Consider the following 21,963-nt stretch of genomic DNA (forward strand, 5'->3'; position numbering starts at 1 on the left):
TCATAACTAAAAAAAACAAAATCAGAAGATTTTGGTCATGAGGTCTTTTCACATTTTATTTTAAAACTGTGGGCTATAAACTAATTACCAAACTATTTACATGGTAGTACTGAGGTTTTCTGGTCCTTCACACCATAACAAAATATGCAAGTGCAAGGCTGAGGTTCCTCACTGGAGTAAATTTGGTGTTTGGGATAGTGAGCACAGTGAGAGTCCTTGACAGAGGACAGGACATTACTGGTGGTTCTCTTCTCTTTGCATATGAAGTTGCTGACCTCACTGAACAAAAGTAAATGTAGCTGGGACAGGGGAGGCCTCATACATTAACAGGATAAGCAGGGCCAGGCCATGAACTTTGTAAAATTACTCTTATCCCAGAATAAGGGTTTTATTAAGTGCTTTCAGCTTCAATGTCTCCAGATGTTTTCGAATCTTCTCTCCCATCTCACTGTTCTGGAATTGAAAATGTCCATCTGGACCATTGTGTGGGTCTCTGCAAGAAATTTAAAGCATCATTTGTATTTATAATAATCAGGAAAACTACTTAGGAATGTCTTTAAAATCCAGAGAAAGAGGCACTCACAATTTCTTTTCTCATAATGAACACAAGGTGTTCCATTACTGATGCAGAACTGAAAAGGTAGTGAAACTCTGGAAAGAACACTTAACTCTTGGCTTGGCCAGTCAGAAAAGTTAACTGTCTGACAGGTTAACACAAGCTGACTATTACATTTTATCCATGTAGGGACACATGCTGTGATTGCCAAAGAACAATCAAACAAATTTGTCCTGGTTTGCCTTAAGGACAGAAATGCTGAAACTGCTGTAGAGGAGCAATATGTTCTCTGTCACCCAGTGAAACACCACCACCTCAATAACAACAAAGAACCTTTTAGTGACAACATAAAGGATTGGGACTTCATTGTTTGCTAAGAAATTTTTGCTTCCCTCTTTACAAACCCAAAATAATAGAGAAGATTTCAACAAGTAAATATCAATACCCAGAGTTGTCTAATACTAATTTTTTTTTTCCTGAAAACATCTAAGATTAAAGAAAAAAAGAAACTGAAGGTTATAAAATGACTCACCCAGGAAAAGCACTATCCACCACTGTATCACTGTGGAGGAAAAAGGTCACTCTTTAGTTACTCAAGCTGTCCCAAATCCCCATGTTCTGACAACCAGTGTCATAAAATGTAAAAACCAGTACTGAGTGCAACACATCTATATTTTTACAGCAAATTCTTTTCAATCAGTGCTGTAGTAATCACTAGACAGCAATCAGGGTTTTGTCGGAGACCTCACAATAGCAGCAATGTTTTAAATTTTAATAGCTGACAGCTGAATGGGATTTCAATGCCAATCACATTACTCCCCTCTAATAGTAAAGCAGACATTCAAATCTCTTGATAGCTCTGAAAGATGAGGTTATCTTGAACATCCTGGTATCTAAGCCACATCATGACCACTTTAAAGAGGGGAGAACTGTTGGACAGAAATGAATTCACTTGCCCCAAGGTTAAAACTCAGCACTTTCACCTGTGGTGCTCTGCACTCGTCACCCACACTGCCTGCTGTGATGTTTGTTGGGGGAGTGTGAAGCTCGAGCAGAGCAAACATGAAACTCCTAAGAAAAGCCAGAAAAAAAAGCACCATGCCAAGGGGAAATTCTAAGGGCCCTTTTCTCTGCCAGCATTAATAAATATCTAACCAAAAGGGTCAATGAAAAGCAAAAGTCACTGCTCCAAGAATGAACATCTCTAAGAAAGCAAGCAAACCGCCTCAAGTGTTAGATCATGCTGATATAACCATAATCAGAGATTCAGGCCAATGCATCACGGTCACAGCTGCTTTCTGAAGTAAAACCCAGAAACTGAATTTGCAGTGCAAATTTGCTCAAAGCACTAGATCTGCTTTCCACTTGTAATGGAGTCCCTAGAGCATCTCAATATGACTTTCTATGCAATTCTGAAAGGAATGCTTGACTTTAGATTCCGTTTCTCTCTCCTAATTTCAGAATATACCTACCTTTCTATTTTTGCTGATTGTTCTTCATCTTCTTCCGAGAGTGCCCCCCCAATCTGTGGAAATTCAGCTTTCACCATCTCTGGAGTAAGACTCATGCTGAACTCAGCTTCATCTGTCTCACTGAAAATTAGTAAAATGATGAACAATTTGCCTTTGTCCTTCTGAAAGTATTTTTTTAGCCAACAAGAACAAAAGTATGTTTTATGCAAAAGACACTTTGTGCTTTTGCTTTTGAGGATCTCTTGGGACAGGTTTTGACACATCCATACAAGTGGTTTACACATAGTCAATAACAGTATATACAGAACAGAGGAGAAACTTACTGGTCAATTATGTTCTCTTTGTCTCTCTCAGGTAAGTCATTCAGCACTGGTGGTACATCTGCTGGAAGCATATCTGAACTGTAAGGGTCCCTGTGATGGAAATGGTATTAGTTTAATGTATTAATACTAATGGTATTTTCATATTTTGAAGCTTCACAGCAGTTGCAGTTATAATGAAAATAATGTACTTTTATATATTTGTGGAAAATCTGGCTGCACCAGAAACTGCTGTGATATGAGGCAATGTGAGCCTGAGAGATGTTGGCTGCCACTGGGTGCAGGTGTCCATAAATTAAAGGTTTTACAGACAGATAGAGTTTGTACCTCCTGGGGTCTTCTAGGACTGAGTCAACAAGCTTTCAGGAGAGATGTTATTGAAAGTCCAGACTGGAATTCTCCTTCCTGGGCTAGGCATTTCTTTTAATGGTATTGTTCTTAATCCACCCTTCTAGGAGCTCAGTAGGAGCTTTTTCTGTATCTGTTTTGGATTTCTGAGCAGCAGTTAATTCCACTTGTAGGCCCACTTTCATTTGTGGAACTAGTGACTTATCAATGTAGTTACAGGTAGCAGAAACTAGTGCAGGACAGAAGATTTGCATTTTCAAATTCTTTCTTACCTAAGTGCTGTATTTGTCAATGTGGGAATGTTAGAAAAAGTGGAATACTCCAGTGGTGAGAATTTTCTCCATTCCATTACTCCACAAATCACTTCCTGAAATGACAATGGATACACAATCAGACCTCTAATACTTAATGCTATAGGGAGAGAGGCTTGCAGGACAGAGCATCTTGGCTGAGAACTGAACTTGGGGAGATGAATATTTCAAAGATCCTTCCAAGGACATGAAAATACAACAGTGAACACATGGGAAGGGCAAAGAAATACAAAGGCATAAGTAAGAGACATGGATAAAGCCTAAGTAGAATTAGTTATTCTGACCCATGTACTGACTATTTAGGTGCATGCATAATTTATATTTGAAAATATTTTCTATCTAGAATGACTCCACCTTCCATTTTGATTTCTTAGAGCAAGTTCTCAGGAAGAACATACCCAAGACACGTACCCATACAATAAACCCAAAAGGCCATACCTTGTGATCCAGGAACTTCTTTTGTGTGACTGGAATACTGGATCCTTTGGGGCATTCCTTGGTAACAGTATATTTTGGATGAGGACAAAGATGATATTCAATATTTGATTCACAGTAGGCCAAAGGACGTAAAAATGGAACTAATCCTGGAGTGGGGTTCTAAAAACAATGAAGAGATTATTTTAATAAATTGTTCTGAGTACCATAACAAATCTAATTAATGAAAATTCAGTTCTTACAACTAATATTGTACTCCCCAGATTCACAGTTTTGTCTTATTGTGACTGCTCTGTTTGGTATGATCCTTCACTTTCTGTACCTTCCCCTCATCCTACAATGTTGTCTGATTTCTTCCTGCTCCCTACTGTCTAAAATACAGCAATTTAGATGTTGTCTCCAAGTCTGGAAGAAAAAACTATTGCCTAATTATTCTGAAATCCATTGATGATTCTCTGAATAGTTCAGAATTCTTTCTCCAAGAAGAGAAAACGGACTTGCTAAGGTGGAAGCCACAGCACACATGGCTTCACATTTTGCCATCCATTTCCCTGCTGATGATTCTCTGAATAGTTCAGAATCCAAGAAGAGAAAATGGACTGGCTATGGTGGAAGCCACAGCACACATGGCTTCACATTTTGCCATCCATTTCCCTGCATTAGCATCTGTTTCTGGATAAAGCCCAGTGCTGGGTAGTGTGGGATCAAGCTGTGCTTGGCTCTCACACTGCTATGACAGAGGGATGAAAGAGATGCACAGAGGATCTCATCAGCACGTCCACTGGAGTCCTGGCTGCGTGTGAGGAGGACGAGTCTACATCATAGATGTCATGCCAAGGTCACCAGAGCAGCACAGTGGGCAGGGCTGGCAGCCAGAGCCACCCACTGCAGGCACAGTGCCGTGCTGGTGGGAGATCTGCCTGTGCCCATGCACAGCTCTGCACTGAGCCCTACAGCTGTCTCAGAGGCACCTCGGGACCTCCAGGCTGTGCTGCACTGTGGGAAATACCTCCTGCAGCTGGTGCAACCCAGCACGATCTACAGGACAACAGTAACAGAAAACCCTCCCACGCAAGTGGCAGTGATTTTGTGAATCTCTGTGTCTAACAACTTGGAAATGTGGTTTGGGATGCTGTGAGAACTCTTAGAAACTGTAAGGCAGCAGGATGCAATGTGAGCAGAGTTTGACTTCACTTCTCTGTTTACCCAAGGATTGGGCAGATCTGTAGTCACCCAGGTGAACAGGAGGAAAACACTGCACCTATCCTACCTACCTGGGCAAGAATGTGAGGTTACAGATGGACTGATGCCAAGATCATGGCCTTTCCTCTAACATCCAAATGGGGAAACAAATGGAGAAGAAGGGAGGGGTTCCATGGTGTTCCCAGAAATCCCATGATCAATGATCATTTGTGGAGTGTCAGACTGGAAGAGTCCCCAGTTCTGTGCTTTCTCTGCAATTTTGTCTTATCATCCCTCCCCTGAACTGATCAAAACCCACTCTAAACTGAAATGGAGCCCCACTCAGTGGGATGAACTCTGTGATTCCTATCTACCACAGCTTGCACCATTAGGATTAGTCTCACTCTGGATAGTTTTAAAACCAATCTGAGTAAGAAAACTTCCCACATATTCCACATCAGGCTTCTGATGAAACAAGCATGCTTCTGCTCCTTTCTTAAGTTCTTTATGGAAGCCAACTCCTACTTACAAAAATGCGAAGTGGGTTGCTCTCTCTTGGATGGAATAAAGCTTGGGGAGGAACCAGGTTTAACAGGCTGATATCCCCTTCTGCTGCTTCTTTGTCAAAATCTCTCCTCTGAGAGGGCTGCCCCTCAGGAGAAGGAGCTAATTGAATCAATTCATCCTTGAAAAACACAGACATCAAAGATTTTTAGAGTGTCGTAAATTTTCAGTATAAAATGTTGAGACAAAATTAATCAAACAATTGTGGAAATGTAGGGTTGGGAGTGACTTTGTTACCTGGGCTCCCTGCCTCAGTGGTCGGGAAAGTTTTACAGGTTTGTAACTTGTAGCTGCATAGTGTGTACAAACTGGCTGATACTTCACAATGTTGCAATGCTGAGGAATCTAAGTGCAAAGAAAAAAGATGTGCTGCAGAAAGTGACAATAATCACTTTCAGTTAACTCCTAAATGGAGTGGAACACTTGGCTTTATAATGGACACATCACATCTCCATGGTAAAAGACACTTGGAGCGCTCTCCCATGACATGACACATAACCAAAACTTTAACAAGCCACACTTCACCAGGACTTTGATCTCTGAGATACAATAATTTCAGCTGAGGTCTGGAGAGAGGGGACTACTGCTGGCTGTAAACTGGGTACTTATGGAAACTGGTGAGCTTTGGTTTTAATAAAATCATGCTAATCATACAGCCTTATTAAGGCAACATTTTTACTGGGCTGTGCATGCAGAGGCCATTTAACTGCACAGGTGAGAGAAACATGGGGGAGCTGTACTGACTCACCTTCAAGTCATAAAAAGGAAGAATATTTTCGACTTTCACGTCTACAGATTCAATAGGAACTGGGCCAAGAGCATCAGGTGCCTGAAACAGAACAGTATTTAAAACCAGTAATATGGTGGGCATTTTGTTTCGTATTGGCAACAATCCATAAGCAGAGCTAATTGAAAACATATGCAAATAATTATGCAAATATTTACTTTATACAATTTGATATTTCTGTTGTTCTTTCTTGGACTCCAGCATTTTAGTTATTTTTTTTCTTTGCTTCTGAAAAATGGATGTTAACTAACTCTGAGCATTAATGTATTGCTCACAATTTTAAGATACAATTAAGAGAATGAAAATATTTTTTACTGTTTTCAGCAGAATCCTTAGTAAATCTGAAGTCCTGAATTAATTTACCAGAACCCTGGAATAGCAGTCACACTGTGAAATTTTAATAAAAGGACTATCAGCCCTGGGGCCAATGTCTCCAACAAAATTCTATCTAGAGTGCTGACTAATATTAGAGTTACTGTACCTACCAAATAATTTTGTAGTTCATGGGACCTGTAAAAGGGGAATTCAAAAGGCAATATACGATCTTCAGATATTCTGGAAGAAAAGTCCTTATGTTCTTCACTCTTCTCTGCTTTGCTGAAACTCCTGCTTTCTGTCATGATTGGAAACCAAATATTAAGATTTTGTAATATATCTTAATACACTGTTTCAGAAATAGAATCAAGCACAAAATGTATTTAATATTTTCCTAAACCAGGATGTCTAGTAATTTAAATATAAAAACTAAGGTAATAGTTCCTAAAGACTTTAAATGTCACATCTATAAGATATGAGCACAATATCTTGAATAGCAGACAGATTTAATTTCCTCTTTCCTAAAAAGACATCACAGCCCATTCCTTCCAACATGGTTCACAGCAAGGCTGAGACAAGTCAGAGGCCTCTCCTCTCTTACACTAAACACCTTCTATTTGCAGCATTCCTGCATCTCCAGCATCCTGGGAACTAAAAGTGCCTATCTGCAGAAGCAGGAAAAGGCCTCATATGGAACAGTGTGTCTCAGGAGCTGTCAAATTGTGTGTGTCTACAAGGGAGTGAGAAATAGGAGACTCAAATTCTTCTCTGTCTCCTATTTACCCAACTGTGACTCCCACCCAAAGCTAGTTTTCTTCTGTGATGTTAAATAAAAAGTCACATTTCCAAACCAGCACTTTCATTTCAGTGTATAAAAAAGCAATTGATTAAAAACTTCTGTGAGAAAACAATGAGAACAAAAACTCAACCCAGTACTGCCACCTGGCAATGTGCCTTATGGTTCCTACTGCTCATTTCACTGAGTTCAGACATCTTGCCTTCATCACATTCAGGTGTCTTTCTCCCTTCCATCCCCCCTGCAGTAAGCTCCTCTCATCCTGGGACTCTCACCTCCTGGGCTCCACCTGATCTGTTCATCTCCCTGTCTCTCACACAGTCCCATCTGTCCTTTCATTGCTCCTCAGGCCTACACACAGAACCACAGAATGGTTTGGGTTAGAAGGAACATTTAAAGACCACCTAGTCCAACCCTTCTGCCAGGGGCAGGGACATCTATCACTACATCAGGTTGCCCAAAGCCCCACCTAACCTGGCCTTGAACAGTTCCAATGATGGGGTATCCACAGCTTCTGCCCTGTTATTAACTAGATGAACTGCAAGGCTTCTAAGAATAGTTAATCACATTTCTTAAACATGGTAAATAATGTGTATGGAAAATAGATGTATCTTGACTACAGTCATTTCCACCTCTCAGCAGGGCCTGTTGCCATAGGATAAGTGGTAATGGTTTTAGAACTAAAATAAGGTAGTTTCAGACTAGATACAAGGAATAAATTTTTTTGCAACAAGGATAGTAAAACACTGGAACAAGTTGCCCAAAGAGGTGGTGGGTGTCCCATCCCTGAAAACATTTAAGGTCAGGCTGGAGAGGGCTCTGAGCAACCTGCTCTCATTGAAGATGTCCCTGCTTATTGCAGGGAGGTTGGACAGGATGGCCTTTAAAGGCCATCCAATCCAAATCACTCTATGCCTCTACCTTGTCACATTTCTGTTTCTTTCTGGAAAGCTCCTTTTTAAGGACTCTGTATTTATATGTAATGCATCTGACACACTGCAGCACAACCTCAATTATCACAGGCCATGGCCAAAATATCAACTTGTTCTTCTAATCCTTACCAGACACAGACCCTTCTTCCAGACCTCCAGCCTCCCTGGGCAGTCCACGGAACAGAAGCAATAAACGTTTTAGGCGAATCTGAACCAAAATCTGAAAGAATGATTTTTAAATTCAAGTCAAACACCCTAAGATTTACAGCCATAGAAAGACTGTATATGTTACACCTGTATTTATTCTCCAGAGCTCACTCAGACACCTCTATTTGAGAATTTTTAATATAGTTTTCTGTTCAGAGAAAATGGGAAGGAAAGATGTAGAATGGATCTCAACTCTATAATGACATTTCACAATAAATACAGTTAAATTTTTTAATTTAGTCTTACAGGTTAATCAGACTTTTTTTTTTCTTTTCTTTTGCTAGGTCCTAATCCTTCAGCTGTGTTTACTGGCATAAACAGATTAAACAGAGGGTGAACAGTCAGTCAAGCAGGGCCATATGAATATTTGTAGCTCTGAGAATGAGGAGAGTAAACAGCAACCTGCACTGTGGTTTTGCCCACATCCTACAGTGTAAAAATGAAGAATCCTAGGTTTTAATACCAGATGGGACCATTTGGTCGTCTCTTTATTTATACAATAAAAAAGAGCATTTAATTTCAAGACCTCAGTATTATAAATAGATTGAAGAATATCCAAACTGGACACCAGAAGAGCAGGACATCTCCATCTTGCTTGCTACATTAAGATTTACTGAGGAAAAAGTAGTGATGATGCAAGATAATATTTAAACCAAATGAAATAAATTATTTTAGTGATTGGTCTTTAGTTTCCAGATCTCTACCTCCCTTATTTGAATTTCTACCTGTTGTTTCCATGTTCTCATCATGCACCATTGCAAAGATCCTCCATCATCAGTAACCTCAGAGGAGCTGGAAGGTGCTGTTCTCTCCCTCTACTTTCCCTCTCCAGATTAAATGTCTCTTTACAGAGTAAGTGCTCTAAGCCCTGAACATCGTGGTGGCTCTACACAGAACTCACTCCAGCTTATTAAAGTCTTTTCTGTACTAGGGGCCCAAAACTGGGTGCAGTATTCTATATGCATTTTCAAATCTCTTTTGTACAGAAGTATTTTTTACTTTTAAAAAAATCTGAATTTATCTGCATTTGTTTAGTATCAATTGCAATATGAAAGATGAGTTGAATACAAAACTTACTCCAGATACTTATTTCCTGTGAGGTAGGGGCATATTTATTAAACTACCAAATCCCTAGCTAGCTGTGAACAGTTCTCACATACTGGTTGCATGTTCTTTTGTGCTGTTTCCCAGGTGTCATGCCCTCACACTGCATTCTGGTTGTTCACTTTACCTTGTATGCTGCTTGTTGGAATTTCCTGAACATCCTCTTTCTACTGTCCCAAGGGTCATTACGGAGCAAGTCGAATGTGGGATGGACACTTGGTTCCTGCACAGTGTATTTTTTAAAAAGGGAACAGAAAAGAAAAAGGACAACCCTTTTTACAACTAGATAAGGTAGAACTTTTCTCCATCCCAAGTCATACTTTGGCCTGAATCCGTATGTTATTTCTAAATACTGAAATTGGGCCAGTGAAAATATTTGCAGCATTGGCATTTAACCAGAAGCCTTCACTGGAGGGCTTAATGGGAGGTAATCACCAAGAGTGTGCAGATATAGCACAGGGAATACAGAGATAATGGGGCATGATCTGCATCCACACAAATGACCAGCACAGACTGGGACTTCAGTGCACTCCATGGGCATTTGGACAGCAGAGAGAATGGACAGGGGCTCTACCAAACACACAATTTATCTTGCACAGACATGAAGCTGAAACAGCTGTAAGGACTCAAATCAGGCACCCAGCAAAATGAGTATCCCTTCTCCAATAATGGCACATACCCAAAGAAGAATGAAAGATACCAAAGAGAAGGGCAAAAACATCTAAGTACCAGAAAGGTTCCTGTCAATTTGACCTGCAGGTAAAGACTGGAAATCTTGTGATATGCTTAACCTTACAATGAGGAATAAGAAAGCTTCTCACAAGAGATCTTTCAGAAACAAGCAATAAAATCTCAGGTTAGGCCTCCAGATTTCCACTTGACTCTCACATTAGATCAGAACATTAGAAGATGAGCTGTGCATGTAGCATGGTGCTTGCCCTACCTAAAAGTAAAATGGGAAATAAGGCACTGACACAGAAATAGGAATATCAGGAGGAAAAGTATTCAGTGTCAAACATCTATGACTATTTGTTAGCTGGAGAGGTGATAATTTAGCATTCATACAGCAGACTCTAAAAACATATGAACAAACCTGGTCGACATGCCGGGTAACACGTCTGAAGGAAACTTCTACTTCACCCCTCTGAAACTCCTGTTCTATGATAGGATCTCCTCTTTGGAGCTAATTTAAAGAAAAATTACATTAGCACAAAGCATCCAGTGAATTATTTCCTCCATTACAATTAGGGAAATACACAATGTAACACTCTGGAGGGGTTTAATGAAACACAGACTTCATTCCCTTTTAGGGTGTGATTACTGCAACCCTTAAGCAAGTCAAACAAAGTAAAATAATGTCTTTTCAGGTCTGAGTTTCAATCAAATCTCTGTCCTAATGAAATATGGTTTGCTTTGCATAGCCAAATCAGCAGGATAGGAAATAAGTGCATCTAAAACTAATTCAGTAATACATCAGTCTCACAATTTAGATCCTTTTTCACCCACTTCCTTCTTCTTAGTATTAAATATAATGTTTTATATTGTCTAATTCAGTGTATAAATCAAGCCTCTACCCTATGTATAAATAATTTCACTCCCACAAACAGCTAGAAGTCAGTGGGATGCCAGAAGCTACTTGAATACCCAGGAGGCAGGATAAGAGGGACAGGCCCCACCTGTCCCTGAGAGCTGTGCCACACTGGGAAAAATATTTCCTGCCACCAAGTATTGCTTATTGCTGTTGTCACCTCTGTGGAAGAGGACCTGCAGTGACTGGAAGAAACCAAAGAGAGAGAGGGTGAAAATGCAGAAGTGCAACCTGATGAATTATCTCCCCATGGCTCTGTGTGGGAGTACTGACTGGATCCAGCTCTTTGAATGTGAGCTATTCAGGACAGCAGCTCCTCAGAGGTACAATACAATCAGAATGTTGGATGTGGCCTTGGTGCTGACAGGATTATGCTGGAATGTGGCACTAGAATGTGGCACTCTGGCAGGGTAGAAATCTGCTTACTTGGAGAAATATTGTTACATTTCTGGTAACACCTTACTCTTCTCTCTGTCTACCTTCAAGATAAAAACACCCTGAAACAGTGATGCACGGGCACAATAAAGATATGACTACAGTTACAAGCACAATTAGCACAGGTTTGCATTAATGAAGAAAAACTGAACATGTAGAGAACTTGATACAATTCACAGTGCACTACATAATCTTAAAGTATAAGATTTTAAATTTACAGAAAAACCATAAAAGACTAACCTTGTACTGCTCTTCTTCCCTTTGTCGGCTTTCAATAATCTCTCTTTTAAACTCCACAGTGATTGGATCACTTCCCTTATGAACTTGCCTGCATTTACAGTGGAGACAAGAAAAATGCTTTACTTAATGCACAGTTTGCTTTATTCAAAGGCTAACAGACTTACTCCCCTCTTCCTGAGGTGACCAGGTGTCCATGACATTCTGTGTATGAGATGACCTGTGGATTTCAAATGAAACCATCATGTGCATAAAGATCTAATTGTGTTCTGCTTTGCAGCAGTTGATGTACAATACAATAATGAAATCATTAAGGCTGGAAAAATCCTCTAAAATCTTTGAGTCCAGCCATTAACCTAACACTGCCTAACACTTCACTAAACTATGTCCACATCTATCAGCACTACATCTACATGTTTTTTGAACACTTCCAAGAGTAATTCTGCTCTTACTCCATTATTCATTTTAGCCTCAATTTATTGACAGCCAGGACAAAATCTTCCTTTGGCCTTAAGGGCACAAGATGACATGAGAACAAGGTTAGGCAAACCAGGATTTCAGCAGGTTTCTTTTTGAATGGAACAATAAGGCAATCAAAGTCCTCATTGGGTACTACTATGGATTGCTGCTGAGTCTGCTCTTAGCAGGAGAGATAAAAAAAAAACAACAGTCATTTAGGCTTAAACCAAACACATTGAGACACAAAATGGCAGCATTCTGCACTAATGGACATTGCATATACCATTCATAGAGGCTTTGGTTAAGCAAATCCCAGTCTTGTTAACATGGTTAATTAACATGATTAACTTACACTTACCACTTTAGATGATTTGCTTCCTCTTCCTGAACATTTTGTTTGACTTTTAGTTGAAATACAGCATCCTTCATCTGTCTTGTTTTTTTCCCTTCTTTGCCTTGGGACAGGGCTGCAGGAACATCAGAAACCCAAATCACACCTCAGTCTAGATTGGATTTTTAATTGTGAGAAACATCCATTAAGATAACTGTACCCATTAATACATAAAGCTAAGGAGAGAGTTCTCACAGAAACAACAGTCACATCACATCAGCAATTCTGAAGCCAAGCTTGTCATCACAGCTACAAATAATGCTAAGACCAAGTTTATACTGCTTAATTACTTACCTTCTTTTATGTCCTTTAACTTCAATTTGCCTGGTTCCTGAATCAAAACAGTAGCTACAGCATACGGATTTGACAAGTCTGTAGGGAATCTGAGGTTCTGGTATTCAATTTCCTATGAGATATAAATTAATAGGAAGGAACTGAAACATGGAAGAGCTCCAGCCCAGAAAAGTACTTGTAATTATTATCTTTTCACACCTTTAGTTTTTGAACAGGCTTCGACTGTAGTTGGCTGAAGCGGTCTCTTCTCCACAACACGGGTTTTCCAGACACAGCTTTTTTCTCTGGATGTTTTCTTTGTTGTTCATCAAAATATTCTTTTCTAGATGTCAGAAGGACACATATTCCTTTCATAAGTATTCTCTAAATAGCATATAAGTCAAATTTTTTCACAAAAAAATTAAGTACAGTCCAAAAGGCTCAAACCCCCCTGCATCTTGCAAGGCCTCAATAACAAGAATAATGAGTGGGAATGATAGAAGCTGAGGATGCTCAACATTTCTGTAAGGATATGTAACTTCTCATCAAATTTATTTTGTTTATTTCATTTCATGTAGATTAAGGATATTCTAATCAAACAGTGTAAAAAAGCAGGTACATGTATCAATAGTAGCCCGCCCCGCATCTTGCAAGGCCTCAGCAACAAGAATAATGAGTGGGACTGATAGAAGCTGAGGATATGTATTCTGTAAGGATATGTAACTTCTCATATTTATTTTGTTTGTTTCATTTCATGTAGATTAAGGATGTTCTAATCAAACAGTGTAAAAAAGCAGGTACATGCATCAATAGTAGAATTACTTCAGTGCATTGTAAGTCTGCAAAGAAACCAATGCTTAAAAAGATCATAGCAAAATTGTATGAAATACTATTACATGAATATCTTTTAGACTGGGCAAAACCACTCCAAGACCAGTCAGGCACACATACATCAGAGCCCCATGTGGTATTGATGTTCCTGTGAATACACACACATAGGGTTTGGAGTGAAACTCTGAAATCCGTAACTGCATTGCCATTTGTGCTGTTCCATACTCAAGTGGGGAATACTTCACAGTTACTTTGACTTTTCCATTGGCTGGAATGATTCCTGTGATTAGAGGAGAAAAACAATAAGAGTCCATATAACATGAGCCCACTTAAGTGTACTGGAACTCATTCTGGGCTACTTTTTTTAAACAACTTGTTTGAATGGATGGCAGTAGGCATGGAAAATCTTTCTGGTCTCAAAGCATCTTCCAAAAACTATGTCTTGCTGCCAGATAATAGAAGTTATTTTGCAATAGCAGAGAGTTTTGACAGTAGGGCTATAATATTTCATACTGCTGTGAAAATGACTGCCTGTTTATATGTAGAAATTCTGCACCTGCATCTGCTAGTCTTAAGTCTTTGGCACTTTCTGCTTCCATGGGCAAAGCATTTATAAACATATTCCTCTCTGCTTTTCCAAGCTAGGGGACTCATCTGGATTTGATGCATTACCTGTCTCTGCTTGACCTTATTTCCTTACTACCTATTCCATTATTTTCTCAAACACTTTAACCACTATTCACATCCCTAAATATTCAGGGCCTTTCCCAACCTAAGTAATTCTATGATACTATGATTACTCTGAGCACAGTGGCTTTGAGTAGGAGCTAAAACTTTTTAGTGCTTTTCAGATAGCCTTCAGCCATAGTTTCAGGTTACCAAAATTTCTGACTTAAGTTTTACTAGTATGACTCTATTTCAGGGATATTCTTCTGGGAAAATAAGGGCTGCATGGACCATTTGGAACATCCCGTATTTTGTCAAAGCTGGGCATTACCTAAATAAACTCAGAGCCAAGATGGCTATTTGAAAATGACTGGCAGCATTTACCTGCAAAAGCTTTGCCTGAGAAAAAGGTTTTTTTCTGTACAGCACTGAATACACTGTCACAAGTAACTACACTTAATAAATACAGATTTAACATTTAGAATTTTAAAGAAGTCAATCTACCAAATGTCGGCTGGACAGTGAAGGCTCTGTGAGGTTGAATAATATCAATGTGGAATTCAAAATCTATGGGACAGCTGCACTGCAGTGGGATAACATACTCCTTACTGAAAAGAGAGAAAGGAAAAATTATGTTAATCAAAGTACAGGTGTTCATCAATTACAAGCTGGGAAATTGTATTATACACACCACGCACTAAATTACCTGCATTCAGGGGGGTGGGTTACTTATTAATGTGAAAATAATAATTACTCACTGTGCCAAAAGAGCAAAATAATTCAGATTTTTCATCCCACCAGGAAATAAGAGTTAAATCTTGATTTGAATGCCGGACATTACTTTCTCCTACCCATACAGAATTTGCTTCTATAAAAAATTTTTAAATTATTTTTTGGAAGTTATTTATGCCCATCCTCAAATTGTTACAGACTGTAATATCTAGCAAGTACATACAAAGCAAACTGGAGCAACAATGAGTACAGAACCAGAAATCAGCCTTTTCTCATGGCCCTCCTCATGAAAGACAGCAAGAAAAGAAAGTGTTGAAAACTCCAACACATCAGAATGACTGAACTTTAATCATTGTAGAAATAATGGTGCTGGGACCTAATTTTCAGGATAGCCCTTTATGTCTCATGCAGGTTGTGAGAGGAGTATTAGCACACATCTTTTCAACCTGTCTTGCTTTGCATGCAAGTGTTTTCACCGACCAAACTAAACACAAAAGCATTGGTGCACCACCATTCATCACCCTGCAAATCAAGATCCATTTACACAGGCTTATTTCTGTTTTTTATCAGTTCTCTGACTGAAATCCTACCCTGCTGATTAGCAAAGAATGCATGTTATACACAGTGTTCCTCTGGAAAACACATTTTAAAATGCCTAAAGAAATAAGCAAAAATAGCCAAGTTCTTTTTTCTCTGCCTCACTATGGCCTGTTCACAAAGAAGATGCAATGGCAGACCAGGAAGGCAATTGGTTTTAGGGGATAGTGCAGCTTGAACAGCAATCAAAGTGCCTTAAAAACAAGCCAAATATGCCACCTGTTGCCTGATGGGTCTGCTGTGCCTAAGGAGAATGGTGGGTGGTAGAATATTGATTTTATCCTACATTTATGGAAGTAAAAGGCACTTTTTTCACTGAGTTCCTGGCCTGTGAATTGAGCCCAAATTCTATTGAGTTCTGTAAAGTACCAGCTATATCAGAAAGCTTTCATTTTTAGAAACTTTTTAATAGTTTACTGCTGAAAAATACTGGTGAAAATTAAGGTTTGAAACCACAAGTTTTGTTTTCAGGAATTCTTCCAAAGTTCCTCAGGAGTATTTTCGGGCACCCCTGCTGTATTAAAAAAACCCCTCATTATTTAAAATTATATTTTATTCTTTTTCTAATATCTTCTCTGTATTCTGATAGATGCAAATTCTGTATACTCCAGCACTAAAATGGAGCAAATAACAGAATCACATCATGCCTAGAGGCCCCAGAATATCAGGAGTTATGTTCAGTTCTGTGAAAAACTCACAATGTTATGATTCACTGAAGTTCGACAGACTAAAGGGCATTAGAAAAACAAACAAACAAAAAGACATAAATGTTATTCTGCAATGCTTGGCTCATTTTCACTACAGAATTTTGCATGTTTCTTGTATGTGCCTTTCCTATTAATATTTCTGTGCTTCAGTAAAATTCATGAGTTACTATCAACACATAGACTAAGACAAAACCATCTGCTAACACTTTTACTTCCTAGAATTCACTCAAATCTTTACACTAACACAAATCACCATAACTACAACTAATGTAGCAAATATACTGCACAACTAGGCCCTAATAAACAGAATCTGCCTTCCCCTTTTCCCCTTCTCAGTTCCTATTAACAGCTATTACTGATTAGTTCAGGAGAACAGTCACTGTTGTATCCATGCAATAGACAAAGAAAAATGAAGTCTAGCTCATTAAATACTTTTAAATAATAGAAGCAAAAATAACCAGCCCCATCTTCATATACATTTAGCTTGCACAGCATTTATGTTATGGTGAATGTGCACCTGAAACTGTTCATATACAGAATTATTTTACAGTCCGGATGGTAACTGAGTTTCTTAAAGGCTTTCAACATTATGTTTTATGAATAGAGAAAAATTGGATTGGGCATGTCTTGCAAAATGCAGATAAATGTCTGTCTTTAACTCACCTCTGACCAATTGATACATCAGACAGATTTATAAATGATGGAAATTCTACAACATTCACAACAGGGTAAGCATGCATGGGAACAACGAAGGTATCATCTCCCTACAAACAAACAAGTGAAAATATTAATATCTTACAATAAGTAAATCATAGAATCATATAATGTTAAGGGTTGGAAGGAACCTTAAGGATCACCCAGTCCCAACACCCCCTGCCATTGGCAGGGACACCTTGCACTAGACCGGGCTGACCAAGGCCTCATCCAACCTGGCCTGGAACACCGCCAGGCTTGGGGCATCCCCATCCTCCTGGGCAGCTGTTCCAGTGTCTCATCACCCTCACAGTAAAGAATTTCTTCCTAATATCTAGCCTAAATTTCCTGTCTTTCAGTTTGTACCCATTACTCCTTGTTCTATCACTACACTTCCTGATGAAGAGTCCCTCTCCAGCTTCCTTGTAGTCCCTTTCAGATACTGGAAGGCTGCTATGAGGTCTCCATGCAACCTCCTCTTCCCCAGGCTGAATAGTCCCAACTTTCTCAGCCTGTTATGGAAATAAAAAGTTTCTCTAGTAGTTGGCCAGTAAGTGGGCATAAAACACCTTCAAAATTATCACTGTGTTGTACCTCAGAACATTAATATTCTACCTGCTTTCAGTATCTGTCTTTCCATATTTTATGCAACTTTCTAGAGCTCCTCCGAGCTGCTCAGCTAAGTCATTACATCAATGTGGCACAAAGACTGATCTACTGGCAAAGAACAGCAAAATAAATCATATAATCTTGCCTACTGCTCTGGGATGTTTACAGAGAAAAAATTGTAATGCTTTAAGTTAAATACTCCAATTACGACTCACTGGGAATAAATCTATGTGTCTATACCTTTATCATTAGCATCATACGTGTTTATAGATTAACTATACCTTTATCATTATCATCATACTTGTTTCATTCCATTACATCTCTGTGTTTGGATGAACCCTCACCTCACAGTGAATTCGGATGCAGTCATAGTAATATCTCCATTCATCAGGGCAAAAATCAACAGTAACCACAAGGGACAGACCAGGGACCAGCCGGTGCTAGAAAATGACCCAAAACAAGACAGAAGCCATGTAAAAGCTGCTTATATGGCACAAAACCTGTGCTGCTTGTAAAGAGCAGTGTGAAGACTTTCTGGCACTTACTGTTTTGTTGTATTTGATCTGAAAATATATCGTCTGGGGTGGTATTATGTTAAGGTTTACTGCTTTGGTAGAAATATTTATCAGCTTCTGCAGAACAAAAGAAAAGAAAAGCCACAAAACACTTTACAATATAAGAGGTCAGTTAAGAATGCCAGCTATGTTTTTGTAAAACGTTCCATAGCAAGAAGTAATAATTTTTACTTTAGTAGATATAATTCCAAATATGCTGCAAATTTAAAATGAAATTATGCAAAATGTACATCCTGCATTTTTATTATTTGGAAACAATTTTTACCCAAGGAGTCACAATTTTTAACCAAGGAGCTAGCTTTTCTAGAAAGATGCTACTATTGACTCAAATTCTGAAGCTGTTTTTCTTATGTGCAAAAGGAACAAATATTTTATTTGGAACAAACAATTTATTGATCACTTTTAGGGATATCTGAAACAACAAGAATTACATAACACTTCATGGTTCAGTTTTGGTGTATAATCAACAGACTTTTGGACAGTGACAGTTCAGCCTGCAAAGCCTCCTGGCATTTGTTTACTTTCATTACATTCAGAGAACCTAATCCAATATAACTACCAATCTCTGTCTCAATACCCTGAAAACATGAATAACAAAGGCACACAAAGGGAAAGCAGAGAGTAGGAAAGGAAATACCCAAACCATTCACAAGGAAAGGCAATCAAATCTATGCACAGAATTTCCTTTCTCAGAATAAATTGTACTTGGCAAAAGACCAGATGTGCTTTCAAAACTTTCCCACCAGTGAACATGTTTGCAGACACAGTGACAGTCCAAGGACATTTTGAAAGCAAGTCTCTGGTGGAGTTAAAGGCCAAATCCTTCATTGATGATGTGCAAGTCTCATACCACAAACAGACAAGGGAAACAGGGAGTATAAAGGAGGGTGATGCTTACAGCCTGCTACTCATCTCTTTAGTTACCGCAGGACCACTGAATTTAAGTGCTGCTTTTTAGAGCACTCCACAGGGCAAAGGCCTCATGACCACAAGGAATCAACTCAGATTCTGCAGTCCTTTTATGAGCCCCAAGGGGATCCCTGCTCCAGAGCTTACCAGCATCTGTTGGTGATGTTTTCCAACTTCATACCCTCCATAGTGCAATACAGCAGGCTCAGCCTGTACAACCCTGCTCCTCTGACGTTCTGAATAAACCTCTGTAGATCACAAAACAGGGAGAAAAAGAGACCAGAAACACACATGAGTGGGACTTACATTGAAGCAATATAGTTATGCTGTACTGATTTATTACCAAGGGAAAAAAAAAAGAAAAAAAGAAGAAGAAGAAAAAAAAGATATTATTTTCTCCTTTTAAGCAGACATGAATTTATAAATGGAAAGTTATGGCACCATCCACTACCCCAGCAGATCCGTGATCCTGCCACCAGTTCATCTCTTGACATCATGGTTTCAACAAGCCACCCAAAACTTTAGGGTCAGCCAGGATCATCACAACCACTAGTTCTTTCCTGACTACCCCTCCCATGATTTAGGCTCTCAGGAAGCTGCAATTTAAGCAACAGGATGGGAGTTGCAAAGAAAATAACAGCCAAGTGTGTCCTGGAATTGCTACAACGTTGGGAACAGTCAGAGAGCAGGAACTTACTTGATTCCAGCAGGTGATTGGGGACAGGTCTTTTTTCAGGTTCCTCCACGAGGCTGCTCAGTAGACTGGGTACTTTCTTCAAGGACCCCCGAGTGACTGTGATGTCTGGGGAGGCTGACTGAACCAGGTCCATGTTAGGAGAGAAACAGGCTCTCAATGGCACTAAAATTCCTCAGTGCCTGTGGTCAAATGAAAACAACATAACGATCAAAATATCTTCTTTCACACTGGTACTACCTGTTGCCTAAAACTGCCTAAAAACATTTAGGAGAGGGAGCTACTTTTTTTCCCTGCTGAAGTAGATTACTCTGTGTGTGCTAAATACAACGAGAGAAGGATTACAGAAAAGCTTGCTCCCACTGCAAGGCCCAGCACTTTGGGCATCTGTACTAAGGCTTGCTGGGGACATTTGCCTTTCAGGTCTGTGTACAACATCTCTGTTGTCCTTCATGTCCCCCAGCAGAGCAGAAGAGAGCAGGTTCTCTTAATTCCACTATCTGAACTGATTTCTGCAGACATGTTCTTTCAATCTCTCCTGGGTGTTTGAGTTGTTAACTTGCAGATGAATTTTTAATTTTTAAATATTAATATGAGGGATAAGAAATCTGGCATTTGAATATTTTGTTTGGATAGCATCATCTGGGTCATTTGTTCAGTGAAGATAACTGTAAACACAAAAAGCCATGGGCATTACAGGTCCTGTGTTAAGTATGCAGAGTTATCAGAACATAAACTTCTCTAATGACAAGTGCAAATTTTACATAATAAAGACACCAGGCATGAACCATCCACCAGAAATTATCTTCATAAATAGAGCACACAGAGCCCTTGGCTCTTTTAGGAACTGGAGAACTGCACGGAGACAAAGACACAATACTTTTGGAACAAATATTGAATTCAAAAGCCATGCTGGGATTTTCAGCCCTCAAGCAGGCAGCACTCAACAGTTCCAAAGCTGAATCATTACTCCACCTCCTCCATTACATTTTATGGTCTCATCTCTGGTATTTGTCTGATTTTCCAGTCTGCTTTAGATCTTTCAGGCACAACTTGAGAGGTGCTTCAAGCTCATAAAGTGCTGTTTTGATTTATGGTTTTGTACAGTATTAAATAATAAATAAGCAAGAAGCTTAAAATAATGTGCTACCAGGACCCTGGCCTTCATAATATTTTCCACTCAATAACACCAAGCACAAATTTTCCACTCACAACAGAAAACCTGTAAGAGGAGCTGCATTATTGTGCACAAGAGTAAATTTCTTCTGATGTAGCAAGACCAAACTCAGACAAAAAAAAACAATGCAAAAAAATTTCTAAACATAAGGATAAGGCTTACATTTTTTCCACTTGTGTTCTTCAACTTTAATTTACATCACCGCCACCCTCTTCCTCCTGGTCAGCATTCCGCATTAGGAATGCAAGGTTGGAAAAGGTGTAGGCAGACATAAGTCTCCCCAAAGGATTCTTGGTATCATTCCCTTTCAGTAATTTACAGTGATGATGCCATCATGGCTCACCAACTTCAATAACACACTTCGTGCTGCTCAAAGGGCTAATACAGGACAAATCCTTAAGGTCCTGGAATGTCGGAATACCTGATGTGTCTATGGAGACTTTGTGCGTTTGTGTGAAGCCACCAACAGAGCTGTGAAACCCTGGGAGCCCACGGCAAAACTCACCCCAAGCGCCCTCAGACCAGGTTGTCGCCCTTCTCCTTGTCTGCGCTCGGGCTTTCTAATCCCTTCTAGCGTCTCGGAACTCCTCGCACACCTCACCACACAGAAAGGTGAGGTGCAAAGCCATGGCACCTGAGGGAGGCTGGAAAAGGCATCGCTGTGCACAACCCGCACCTGCCGCGGCCACAGCCCCCAGCCCGACAGAGATCGGGCACAGCCCGGTGGCCCCTACCAGCCCTCCCGAGCCCCGCGGCCCGGCCCGGCCCGGCCCTCACGGCGGCCCCGCGGCGGTCGCTCGGCAACGGGGCAGCCGCGCTGGGCCGCACTATTCAGCGGCTGGGCAGGATCCCAACAGCGGCATTCCGGATCCTCTGACGATGAAAAGTACAAAAAAAGAGTAAAAAACACCCCCAAATTTTTTTTTTTTTTCTTCTCCCCAGTAAGCGTCATTTTCAGTATTCCCAGTGTGGCCTCAGACAGAGTACAGGCACTACTTTCCCTTCAAAAACTCCCATCTATTAACACCTAAATTGTTCTTACTTGGTTTAAAACAGATTTT

The 21,963-nt window shown here is 39.8% G+C and overlaps 1 protein-coding gene across 3 annotated transcripts; it reads right to left on the bottom strand.

Annotated features, from left to right (window-relative positions):
* Nucleotides 1-48: 48 nt before the first annotated feature.
* On the bottom strand, nt 49-21,695 carry CFAP221 (cilia and flagella associated protein 221). Of its 3 annotated transcripts, XM_039723113.1 has the most exons (26): nt 21,637-21,695; nt 21,408-21,546; nt 19,729-19,907; nt 19,179-19,279; nt 18,093-18,179; nt 17,892-17,987; nt 16,909-17,009; nt 14,714-14,817; nt 13,664-13,823; nt 12,932-13,055; nt 12,734-12,845; nt 12,407-12,515; nt 11,593-11,680; nt 10,423-10,512; nt 9,457-9,552; nt 8,148-8,238; nt 6,461-6,588; nt 5,937-6,017; nt 5,426-5,533; nt 5,154-5,309; nt 3,446-3,604; nt 2,969-3,063; nt 2,352-2,441; nt 2,029-2,148; nt 1,089-1,118; nt 370-493 (listed from the first exon to the last, which is right to left on the bottom strand). In XM_039723113.1, exons 3-26 carry the CDS (start codon nt 19,859-19,861, stop codon nt 370-372), a joined length of 2,583 nt encoding a protein of 860 aa, XP_039579047.1. In that variant the 5' UTR covers nt 19,862-19,907; nt 21,408-21,546; nt 21,637-21,695. The 3 variants fall into 3 exon arrangements, with proteins under 3 accessions (XP_039579215.1, XP_039579134.1, XP_039579047.1); XM_039723281.1 differs by lacking the exon at nt 5,426-5,533 and having other exon boundaries at nt 49-493; XM_039723200.1 differs by lacking the exons at nt 21,408-21,546; nt 21,637-21,695 and having other exon boundaries at nt 49-493; nt 19,729-19,861.
* Nucleotides 21,696-21,963: the final 268 nt, after the last annotated feature.

This window comes from Passer montanus, unplaced genomic scaffold (assembly GCF_014805655.1).
Source record: "Passer montanus isolate IOZ18808 unplaced genomic scaffold, ASM1480565v1 scaffold1, whole genome shotgun sequence".
Classification (NCBI taxonomy): domain Eukaryota; kingdom Metazoa; phylum Chordata; class Aves; order Passeriformes; family Passeridae; genus Passer; species Passer montanus.